The sequence below is a fragment of the Toxotes jaculatrix genome, chromosome 4, assembly GCF_017976425.1.
Source record: "Toxotes jaculatrix isolate fToxJac2 chromosome 4, fToxJac2.pri, whole genome shotgun sequence".
Lineage (NCBI taxonomy): Eukaryota > Metazoa > Chordata > Actinopteri > Toxotidae > Toxotes > Toxotes jaculatrix.
This window is the reverse complement of record NC_054397.1, coordinates 10,761,842-10,773,425: the sequence shown is the minus strand read 5'-3', so window position 1 is coordinate 10,773,425 and position 11,584 is coordinate 10,761,842. Positions and strand designations below refer to the sequence as shown.

Genomic DNA, 11,584 nt, shown 5'->3' with positions numbered 1-11,584 from the left:
GTAACTCACTGAAGCCACATCTATATTACCAGCACTGAAGTCTGGACTGTGTTTTTGTGTTAAATGAATAATATTAACATAGAGCCATATGTGTATTCTGTAAGTGTTAAATGTGTACAAAAATGGATTTATTTCTGCATAATAAATAATTTTCAACTACTGGTTTTGGAAAAATAGTTCTTTAACAATGCAATCCAAAACAAGACAGACCATGTTAATTAGGATTTGATGTATTGTGAAGCACTGTCCTGAAAGTAAAGTTTAACACAGTGTGTAAAGCAGGGTATCTTCTTACATAAGCTTTTATGTAAGGAGTCTAACTTCATAGTTTTGCTAGAAGAAAAAGCAATGGATCACCAAAATTAAGGATACATCCTCTGGGAACCATGAATGTCTGTAACAAATTTCATTGCAATCCACCCAAATGGTGGACCAACCAACTGACCACACCAATAGTGTGGCAAATAGCTATAGCTAAATAAAAATATAAGTTTGTACAGACCAGTCTTTAAGGACAGTTCCCACTGCATTTGCTACAGCTGAATGTTTGGAAGGTTGGGATGTGATTAAGTCATTGATTTATTTAGTTATTTTTTTTGTATCAGACAGAACACTGCAGATACAATGACTGAAGAAGAGCAAGAGCAAACATCACTACTCTAGGATTAATTTCTCCCCAGCTGCCTGTTATTCTGTTTGTGGTGCATATTCCAGAGATTGGGAGAGGAAATCCCAATAATGCAGCAGCTAAGCCTCCGGCCTGCATTTCCATGCAGCAAGCTCCCAGCGTCTCCACCACGTCCTAAGTCATCAAACTTTTCATGGACCACCACTGCTCTTCCAATCACAGAGAGCCTATCGAACAGTGTTGCCTCAGATTCTATCAACGCATTGATTTTTCTTTGCTGGGGCTCAAAGTTCCCAAAGTCTCCCGGGTGGTTTGGATGATGCACACCGTATGGATTGTAGTGACCACCAGTGGAGTCACATCCCCGGCTCAGGTCTCCATACTGATGGATGTGCACTGCTCTGAGCTCTGGATTGCCCTCTCTGGGGAAGCCACTCAACCGGAGGAGGACTTTGAGTTTTCCATGAGGATAATCCTGTTTAAACAGCACCTGGCCGTACACTTTGGGCAGACCCTCAGGTAGTGAGGTGCTGGGTCTCATTTTGCAGGCTGCATACATGGTGCCATTGTGCAGAGAGACCTCTGGAGGAGCCAAAATGTCACTGTCAGCTGAGACACATTGTTGACAGAGTGCCAGCAGAACCAACAGAGCAGTTTCCAATAGGCCCATTGACCTGAAATGTATTAGAATTGTTGGGAAAATGAATCAGATTCATAGCTTTTCATATGTTGTGCATGAAAATAGCCATCAAGTAAATGTACAGCAGTGAAGGTGGTATTTATTAACTTTACTTTAGTGTTTACTTAGCAACAACACACTATAAAAATATTAGTTACAGGTAAAAGTCCTGGATTACTCAATTCAGAAAAATGTATGAAAAAACCCACTTATTGTATAGAATACAATAAGTCAGGATACCATATGATATTACACCATCATTACATTTTAGTATTTTAATGTTGCTGGAGATGGATCTCATTTAAAAACTTTATGGTTAATTCATCTATAAAGTGCCATATTAGATAAGAGATAAGAGATAAGATCATCATGGGTTTGTATGTAAAACTAATCTGCACAAACTACAGTTGTCAAACATAAAATGGAGTAAAAAGTATTAAATAAAATATTACCCTTGAAAACCCTTTACAATGTAGTGCGGTAGAAGCATGAAGCAGCTAAACAGGAAAACAGGAGCTAAAACCTTTATTTTAGTACAGTAAAGTGTTCTTTAGTAAATGCACTTGGTTAATTTCCACAACAGTAAAAGTAGATCAGTCTCAAAACGTACAAATTTCCCTTCAGTTTCAGTATAAAGCAGCACACGTTATGCTCCAGTACCTAAAAAAAATGTCGTCATCACTTTAAACTCACAAAGGATTAAAAAAAAAAAAAACTCTAATACATATCACACTTCTTAACCTGTCCATTTCTGACAGATTTAAAATGAATGCACAAATCAGAATATTGATTATACAGCATTTTTCGACCTGAAAGAGAATTAAGGGGATAAATGCAGCGAACAGGCTGTTCTAATCACTGGAAAAAAACACAGGGATGTCGCAGTATTTTACCCTGCAAATAAAAGTTAATTACACAGGCTAAAGCAAAGACTTCAGATACCGTCACATGATCAAAGTCCACTTACCCGTGTAAACGCATGATCAGCTTTTTTTTTTTAAACTGAAAGTTTACAGTTTTTCACTCTTGATAAACCGCTCAGTGTTTATCGTCTGACGAGTCAAGATGCAATATGTTTCATAAAAGTCTTGTATAAGCGTGTCAGTGGGCGTTGCCTGCTGAGGGTGGAGCAGATCCTCACAGGGCGCCGGGCTGTTTACTGAATAAGTTTAAAGATCCTAAGTATTTATAATAATACACATAAAAAGGGAAGCAATTTGATAAAAACAAAAATTCACAACAAATGAGCAAAATATAAACCGAAGCAGTTAAGGTCTTTACATTGATATTAAAGCTTACAACTCACTCACTTCAAGTGGTACAAATTTTGAAATAAATCAAATTGTTTAAACCTCAACGATATTAAGTAAATCTGGGAATTTTTTTTGGCGTCTGTGCCCCGTGGACAGTTGCCCCTTTTGCCCGGTTTGTAATCCAAAACATCTGGAGCTTTGAAAGGTGGACCCTCCAGATCAGCAGGCGGCGGTAGATGAAATCTGTAAAAACAAATGTGAAAAGAAGAAAACAAAACACTCCGGCGCAGGAATCAGGAAACCAAGGTAGTTGCACATCGACCGGCAGTGTTGTGTTAGCGTTAATTGATTAAAGATAAGCCACATTTTCACCCCCTAAAGATGTCCAAAAGACATCGCCTGGATTTGGGTGATGACTACTCCACCAGCAAGAAGAGGTCTGACGGGTTAGTAAAGCTCCACAGTTTACATGTCTGTGTTTTAACCACTCCACCACGGCGCTAACGGACTGTTAGCTGGGGCTAGTTAACAACGCCAACCATGGATGTAAAATAGGAACCGAGACAATATAACCGTAGCCGTTACTGATGTAGCTGTGGTCTTAGTCGATGCTTCTCAACAGTATCTTGATGTTTCTCCGATACACAGTGTTAAATCCAGTACGTTTAGCGTTAAGTTAATCTAAGTAGCTGCTGAGGACGACTCAAGCTAACAAACGAAGCATCAACGTTACCGCCGAGACACGTGTGTGTGGGGCTAACCTTAACTTAGCGCGGTGCTAACTGCCTCAGCTAGCCACCGTAAATTGATTTAAGCCAACTGCCATTAGCTACAAAGGAGTGAATTATGGTCTGGTTAATAAAACAAAAATCTAGATAAGCTCATAAATGATCAAATTAAGGACTGTTGACAAAACCAGTGTAATAGCGTGCTAGCTAACGGCAAACACAACAGCCAACAGTTATTTTTATTATCTATTAATCTGCCAGCTATTTTCTCAGTTAAATGAAAGGTCCACGGTTTTTCCAGTCTATCTTAAAACAGTATGAACAACAGGTTCTGTCGGAATCATTCCTCCTGTCCAACCAATCATTAAAAATAAACCTTTCCTAATTCACTTTAAATATAGGAGATAGGGAACCAAAAAACCTTATTCAGACATTAGTCTGAGCTTTATAAAAGACTTCAGTGGTCTGAGCTGATGAACTCGTGTGAATATCCTTTGAAGTTACTGTGTATAAAAGTTCTTCCTTGTTTTTCCTTGTTGAGCTACCCTGGAAAAAGAGTAAGAAAAAGAGGGAAAGAGGGGATTAATGACTGGTAGGATTAGTAGGAATGATTACAGCAAGCAAACCCTGTTGATCAGTTCTTTGGTCTATAAAATGTCAAATATCCCCCAAAATAAGGTTTTCCAGAGTTTAAGGTGATATCTTCAGATGTCGTATTTTCTTCAATTAATGGTGTAAAACCCAAACATATTCTGTTCACGAAGATATAGAATCTGAAGTATTTTTTTTTCATGTTTGCATGAAAAATTACTAACTCATGATTAGTTTCCTGTCAGTTAGTCGATTAATTGACCAGTCCTACCTTCACAGTTTTATTTAAAACTGTTTTAGGTTCAGAAGCTTACAAGTGTTGATATAACTATATGGCCATTTTGGTCTGGTCATCCAGTAATCATAGGGTTGGATAGGAGGATTGCCAGCTCCTCCTGTTCACAGGTGTCAACAGACTGAACCCCAAATTGCCCTGGATGGTGAAGGCAGCACCTTGCTTGGTGGCCTGCTGTTGTCACTGATTGAGAGTGTGAATTATAAATAAATGCAGCCATTTACCATTACTGACCCATTAATCACAAGCTTATTACAGATATGTCAGTTTGTATTATCTCTGAACAGCTGATCTTTATCAGAAGGGAAGAATGGAATATTGTTATCAAATTTTAAATCCAGTATTGATCAGGCTGTAACTCACATAGAGCAGGTTAATGCTGCATCACGTCATCAGAGTTATGGCAGTTGTAAGTTTCATATTTGTAAATAGTATTCACATCAATGACCAGAAGTTCAGATGTAGTTGGCCTGTTGTCTGATGATAAGGATTTGCCTGAAAACCAAAAAAACATGAATGTTTCACATCAGTCAGAGTCCAACCAGTTCTCCAATCATACAGCTGTCTTGAGTTGTCTGTTGAGGTAATTCTGAGGTTAAGTTGTCCACATGGGAATCTGTTCCATTTCTGCTATTTATCCCACATGAGAATGCAGAACAAGCTCTGATAATACATATGCTTTGCAAGTTTGATAGCTTCATAACAATTTCTTCAAGGGAAATGTCCTTAACAATTTCCTGCCCTGATGTTGACAGGAGAGACCGGGACCGCGACAGAGACCGTGAGGACCGCTCCAGAGACAGGGACCGAGATAGGGATCGGGACAGGGACAGAGACCGGGACAGAGACCTGAAGCCTTCTAGTGCGCCATCAAACAGCACGGCGGCCGGGCCAAGCTTACCACCTCTCAAGCAGATGATCGTGCACCAGCAGATCAATCCGTTCACCAACCTACCGCACACACCGCGTTACTACGAGATCCTGAAGAAGAGGTTACAGCTTCCAGTGTGGGAGTACAAAGAAAACTTCAGCGACATCATCACACGTCACCAGAGTTTTGTCCTTGTCGGAGAGACTGGCTCTGGGAAGACGACACAGGTCTGCACGTGCAATAAATTAGCCTGTGGCAAATGTGCTGAACATTAAAAAAAGTTTATGTAGTTTTTAGCACGCTAAAATCTTTGTAACCCCTGCAATCTCCAGATCCCACAATGGTGCGTGGACATGGTGAGAGGCTTGCCTGGTCCTAAGCGAGCGGTGGCCTGTACTCAGCCCAGAAGAGTGGCAGCCATGAGTGTGGCTCAAAGGGTGGCAGATGAAATGGATGTCATGCTTGGACAGGAAGTCGGTTACTCCATCCGATTTGAAGACTGTAGCTCTGCTAAGACTATTCTAAAGTAAGTCAGTTAATACTGCCAAGCATTTGGTCTGACTTGTTTTAATCCGGTACATCTCATTCTAACAAATCATGTCCTTTTTTTCAGATACATGACAGACGGTATGCTACTAAGAGAGGCTATGAATGATCCGCTTCTGGAGCGCTACGGTGTGATCATTCTGGACGAGGCCCACGAGCGAACTCTGGCTACAGACATCCTGATGGGAGTCCTCAAGGAGGTGGTGCGTCAAAGACCGGACCTGAAGGTATTTGCTCCATTTTAAATGAAAGTGATATATTATTGCCTTGAGTAATAAAACAAATCCACAGAGCACTCTAGAAATTCCAAAACAACAGTGCTGCTTTAATTAGTTTATTCATTCATTTAAATTCCACCAACCACCGACTTTTGATTATGATAGAATAGGAAATATGGACTCTATTGATTTCTTTTCACATTACTTTTACTCTGAATATACACAGCTCATTTAGCAAAACACCTCACTCAGGATGGCTCATTGGATGACAGACAGGGCTGTAGTTTGCACCTAATAAAACCAATGGGCACTTCAGGCCTGCATTAACTTTTGTTAAAATTACATTATGGTTGTGAGGTATCGCAGGGACTGTATTGCTGCTCAGTGCCAGCAGAACATTTACAACAATTAAGGCAGACTTACTGTTCACTGTAATAAATTCATCACTCAGTCAAGTTTCAGAAGTTTGCAAACATGAGTGATGTTTCCTTCACGGACAGGTGATCGTCATGAGTGCCACACTAGATGCAGGGAAGTTCCAGGTATACTTCGACAACTGTCCCCTGCTGACTATTCCTGGGCGTACACACCCCGTGGAGATCTTCTACACCCCTGAGCCGGAGCGGGACTACCTTGAGGCAGCGATTCGCACTGTCATCCAAATTCACATGTGTGAGGAAGACGAAGGTGACTGCCTTCTGTTCCTCACTGGTCAAGAGGTAAGAGTGACGGCTCTGATATTACTGGTCTGGTGGGATGCCTCTTTATTGTCAAGTCAGTCTGTTTCTTGAACAGCTAAATCAATTCTAACTTGCTCTCAGGAAATTGATGAGGCCTGCAAACGGATCAAGCGTGAGGTAGATGACCTTGGACCTGAAGTTGGAGACATCAAAATCATTCCACTGTATTCCACGTTGCCACCACAGCAGCAGCAAAGGATCTTTGAGCCTCCTCCTCCAAGGAAGCCAAATGGTGCAATAGGAAGAAAGGTATATTATAAGTAATAGATTTCAGCTTAACTACAAAATAAATTTTAAACCAAATAAAATGATGCATTCTTCTGTTCTTGAATGACTTCACATGATGCATCCTTTTGCACTTACCTTGTCAGATTTTGATAGTAGATGTCTTGCTGCTGCTTCTTCTTCTTAGGTCGTGGTGTCAACAAACATTGCTGAGACTTCTCTGACCATTGATGGTGTGGTGTTTGTCATCGATCCTGGTTTTGCCAAACAAAAGGTGGGCAAAGAGTGACTCACCTCACTGGATTGTTCTGTATAATTTGCTCTGTTGATTATAATTTATTCCTGAATGTTTTGTCCTATATAAAATCTTAAAGTTGGTTTAAAACATTCTGTAAAGCTTGTTAGTATAAATGCAGATATGTTTTGTTTTTCACTACTGGACCCTTGTTCTTTTGTTTACAGTGTAAAAATGCATGCACATCTCAGGCCAGCTGTTTTACTGACAAACAAACATTCTTTCAAATGTGTGTCCAGGTGTACAATCCTCGTATAAGAGTTGAGTCTTTGCTCGTCACAGCCATCAGTAAAGCTTCTGCCCAGCAGAGGGCAGGAAGAGCTGGCAGAACACGTCCAGGAAAATGTTTCCGCCTCTATACAGAGAAGGCCTACAAAACAGAGATGCAGGCAAGGGATATTTTTTTTTGCATTGGCTCATTTTAGTTTATCTACTCAAAATTATATTATCAGATATGTTAAACACGGTAATCTTCCCTCTCCAGGATAACACATACCCTGAGATTCTTCGATCCAACTTGGGATCTGTTGTGCTACAGCTGAAAAAGCTCGGCATTGATGACCTGGTGCACTTTGACTTCATGGATCCACCAGGTGAGTCAGTCTGCATTAAAGAATACTAAAACATCCAAAGAAGGCTCCTTAGTTAAACATGACCACCTGATTTTTATACGTGTGCATTTCCTTTCTACCATCACAGCCCCCGAGACACTGATGAGGGCCCTTGAACTGCTGAATTACCTTGCAGCTCTCAACGATGACGGTGACCTGACGGAGCTGGGCTCCATGATGGCAGAGTTTCCCCTGGACCCCCAGCTGGCTAAGATGGTCATTGCCAGCTGCGAGTTTAACTGCTCTAATGAGATCCTTTCCATTACTGCCATGCTGTCAGGTAATGCCCAGGACTGGGCTGACATCTTCCTTGCCTTCTGTAGGCTCAGGCTCTCTGGGTTGAAAACACCACTGTTCACAGGTGGTGTTGAAATGAAGTGTCCCACCTAGAATTTAGTTTGTTCGCAGCATTTTGGAACTCCAGCAAATAACAGCAGCAACTACTAACCATACGAAACTGTATTTTTAATTTTGTATTATTTAAGTTACTTCATTTTTCCATTCATGCTAAAGTCTTGATGTGGCATCTCCATCACTCATAATGTAGAGATATGTCAGTGTTATAATAGAGAAGCAGATGCCTCTAAGAGGACATAAAGAAAAACTGATAATGTCGTCTCATGCAAATATGTGGCAACTAAGTCTTGGTCCGATGTCTTGCTTAAATTCTGAAAATGATGTTTTTATTTAAACCAGCTGGCAACAAACGAGATTGTTCAAGTTTCTCCCTGAATTGTGGTTGTATACAGATGTGAGAAAGTGGCAAATATTTGGTTTTTGTTTCTTTGAGGATGCAGAGAGTAAGTTACAGGCCAGTTTGAGCTTCAGTTGGAAGTTTAAAAACCTTCAACACACTGTTCTTATTCCTGGAGCGTTAAAGCGTGTAGTTTGTTGAAGAGTTGTGCAGCGTGTTTTGATTAATAAATATTTGAGTTTTGTAACAGGAAGACCAGGAGTGCCCAGAAACTCTAGACAGCTTCGCTTAAATGTTAAAGCTCTCCTAGAACTGGCAGTCAATTTGTTTTTGACTTGTAATTTTAGGTTTTAATCATTTATGGCCTTAATACGCACAGTGTGTTTATTGAATAGAGAGTCAGGTTTGTCACAAGTGGATAGGGCAGGCACCACTTAAAATTTCCTCTTATTCGTCGGCGTTATCTGAATTTTCTTTTCATTGAATTATTGCATTGTGACTTTTAACTGTTATCATTTTAAATAGTGATCATGTGTAGCTTATAAGTATTTTATTTATCTGCTCCCTTAAAGACCTAACCTCGTTGTGTCTCAGTACCAAATAGTAAAATTTCTGAACCTTGAAAAGTTAAACATTGCTGGTGTCCCTAACGCTTTGTAGTTGTGTGAAAACTCTTGTTTTACAGATGTGGTTAAATGACCCCCTCTCTACGAGCTAATAGGCAGTACAGTTGGGAATGACCATGAGAAAAGACTGCAGCCCCCTTTGATAGAGCTTGTGGTCCTGCCCTGTCCCAACGCAGTGTCGAGTGCCCTAGCATCATAGGCTTTGCTCCATGTTTCTGTGAATGTTTGACTCATCCCTATGGGCGGCTTTGTTGGGGCCCATACCAACCTTGTTTAGTCCCACAGTGTTTTGTCCGCCCCACGGAGGCTAAGAAGGCAGCAGACGAGTCCAAGATGAGGTTTGCTCACATCGACGGAGACCACTTGACGCTGCTCAACGTCTACCACGCCTTCAAACAAAGTGAGCACCACTCAAAGTTTTGCCCCATGTTCCTGTTTTGTGTTTTTTTTTTTTTTTTGCATTATCATGTTGCAGCACAAAAATACTTAAACTGATAATATTAAAGCTGCATTCATTGACTTTATTGGCCACCTTAGGTGCAGCAGAACAGAAATTAAATAAGCAGACAGTAACAAACATTCATTTAGAGTCCAGGATGAGCTACAATTTAGTCTCCACCAGCTCGTGAGGAAAATATGTCCTTAGCTTTAGCTGTAGCTATAAACCTTGATTAGATTTAAGGTGGGAGCTGAAAAGCCAAAACATTGTTCCAAAATGCACTAAATAGCTTTGCAGAGTAAGTTTAGTTAATAATTCTGTCTCTCTGTCATTGCAAGTGACCTCTTTTACATTGCACATTTTATCTTTAGTTGATATAAAAAACACTGATTAGTGCAGCTTTGAGTTTGCTGTAAAAAAAATAACACCAAAGGTTTCTCATTCCTGTTTTTGACACTCAAATAAATGTCTGAATGGTCGTTGTTATTTTTCCAGACCACGAGTCTAACCAGTGGTGCTATGACAACTTTGTCAACTACCGTTCACTGATGTCTGCTGACAACGTGCGGCAGCAACTGTCCAGGATCATGGACCGCTTCAATCTCCCCCGCCGGAGCACAGAGTTCACCAGCAGAGATTATTACATCAACATCCGCCGGGCACTCTGCACCGGCTTCTTCATGCAGGTACATGTTAGAAACACTGGCACCATCTCAAAGCGGTTAATAAACATTTAATAAATAGTTTATAACACACTATAAAGTAGTTGTAAGTAAAAATGACATTTTGAAGAGTTTCTAAATGTACAGTATTTGCCAACATTTATAACTTTTCCTTTGAAGATGTATTTTTTAACAGTTTTACTATATTCTTATTCATTATCTGTTTATACAGCATCCACAGGAGGAGTTATAGTTGTTGATAGATAGATTCATAAACTACAAAATCATTGTGTAGACAATTTCTGAAATTTATAGATGCTAAACACAGAAATGTCTATACAAGACTATTGCTTGAGTTTACACCAGAGATGTTTGTTGCTAACTTGTCATGGTCCCTCTATGATTTTTTTTTCTCTCTTTTCTTTCATGACTTCTGTCCCATCTTTCAGGTGGCTCATTTAGAGCGCACAGGTCATTACCTCACAGTGAAAGACAACCAAGTGGTCCAACTTCACCCGTCTACAGTCTTGGACCACAAGCCCGAGTGGGTGCTCTACAATGAATTTGTCCTCACCACCAAGAACTACATCCGCACTTGCACTGACATCAAGCCCGAGTGGTATGTGTGCCGAGATTAAACATTTTTGAGTATATGCGGGTTCATAAAGATAAAGTGATATATAACTGAGCTTCGATTGTACATGATCTCACTAAAAGAATTAATCATAATCTTCTTCCTTTCATTACAGGCTGGTGAAGATTGCTCCCCAGTACTATGAAATGAGTAACTTCCCACAATGTGAAGCTAAAAGACAGCTGGAGCGAATCATTGCCAAACTAGAAAGCAAGGAATATTCCCAGTACTGAACAATAGCCAAGAAGTGTCCTGGAAAACAACTACGTACTATAGTTTTAGATCTTTCTGTATCATTGTATCTTAATGTTTAAAATTTGGCATTTTGATTTTTATAATTTTGGTTTCTTTTTCTTTTTTCCTTTTTCCCATCAACGTTTATTCTGTAACTAAGTGTAATGTCAGATTAAATATCAGCAGCAAATATTAAACCTGGCTATAAAGATTTTCAAAAGGAATATCAGAAACATGTCATTTAGATGTGACTTTCCTTTAGGGGATTGCTGAGTCATAAAAAAAGATAAAAATAAAAAAGAAATTTGTGCTTGCTTGGTTTCTTTAATAAAGGAGCTTTGACTTAATTTCTGTGTACATACTAATTAGTAAAACCTGTTATCACAAAAGTTGTGTGGTCCGTAGTGGAGTTTTATTTTGTGGCCTTTGTGTTGAGATATTAATTTGGTTGAGTAAATAAACAGGCTAGTTTACCATGAACCAATAATGCAGGTTAATATGGTCACTATATTGTTAAAGCACATGATATTACTTTGTCATACAGATTATAACCTTGTTAAGAATTTATGTGTTGGTTCTTTATTTATTTTTGTGGTATAGACCACAGAAGGTGAT

At 39.7% G+C, this 11,584-nt stretch overlaps 2 protein-coding genes across 2 annotated transcripts; one reads left to right on the top strand and one right to left on the bottom strand.

The window, feature by feature from the left end:
* Positions 1-653: 653 nt before the first annotated feature.
* On the bottom strand, positions 654-2,402 carry LOC121181262 (extracellular superoxide dismutase [Cu-Zn]-like). The gene is made up of 2 exons (XM_041037128.1): positions 2,275-2,402; positions 654-1,302 (listed from the first exon to the last, which is right to left on the bottom strand). Exons 1-2 carry the CDS (start codon positions 2,286-2,288, stop codon positions 666-668), a joined length of 651 nt encoding a protein of 216 aa, XP_040893062.1. The 5' UTR covers positions 2,289-2,402; the 3' UTR covers positions 654-665.
* A 445-nt stretch (positions 2,403-2,847) lies between these two features.
* LOC121181259 (pre-mRNA-splicing factor ATP-dependent RNA helicase DHX15) lies at positions 2,848-11,166 on the top strand. The gene is made up of 14 exons (XM_041037124.1): positions 2,848-3,006; positions 4,930-5,272; positions 5,378-5,571; positions 5,659-5,818; positions 6,310-6,528; positions 6,631-6,798; positions 6,962-7,048; positions 7,309-7,458; positions 7,554-7,662; positions 7,769-7,960; positions 9,278-9,400; positions 9,935-10,125; positions 10,551-10,720; positions 10,851-11,166. The coding sequence occupies exons 1-14, from the start codon at positions 2,942-2,944 to the stop codon at positions 10,966-10,968; spliced, it is 2,289 nt and encodes a 762-aa protein (XP_040893058.1). The 5' UTR covers positions 2,848-2,941; the 3' UTR covers positions 10,969-11,166.
* Positions 11,167-11,584: the final 418 nt, after the last annotated feature.

Bases quoted from the DNA above. Each gene is read 5' to 3' on its own strand.
- LOC121181259 (XM_041037124.1), top strand. From the start codon at position 2,942: ATGTCCAAAAGACATCGCCTGGATTTGGGTGATGACTACTCCACCAGC. The intron at 3,007-4,929 runs GTTAGTAAAGCT...TGATGTTGACAG, and splicing joins AGCAAGAAGAGGTCTGACGG to GAGAGACCGGGACCGCGACA. The intron at 5,273-5,377 runs GTCTGCACGTGC...TGCAATCTCCAG, and splicing joins GCTCTGGGAAGACGACACAG to ATCCCACAATGGTGCGTGGA.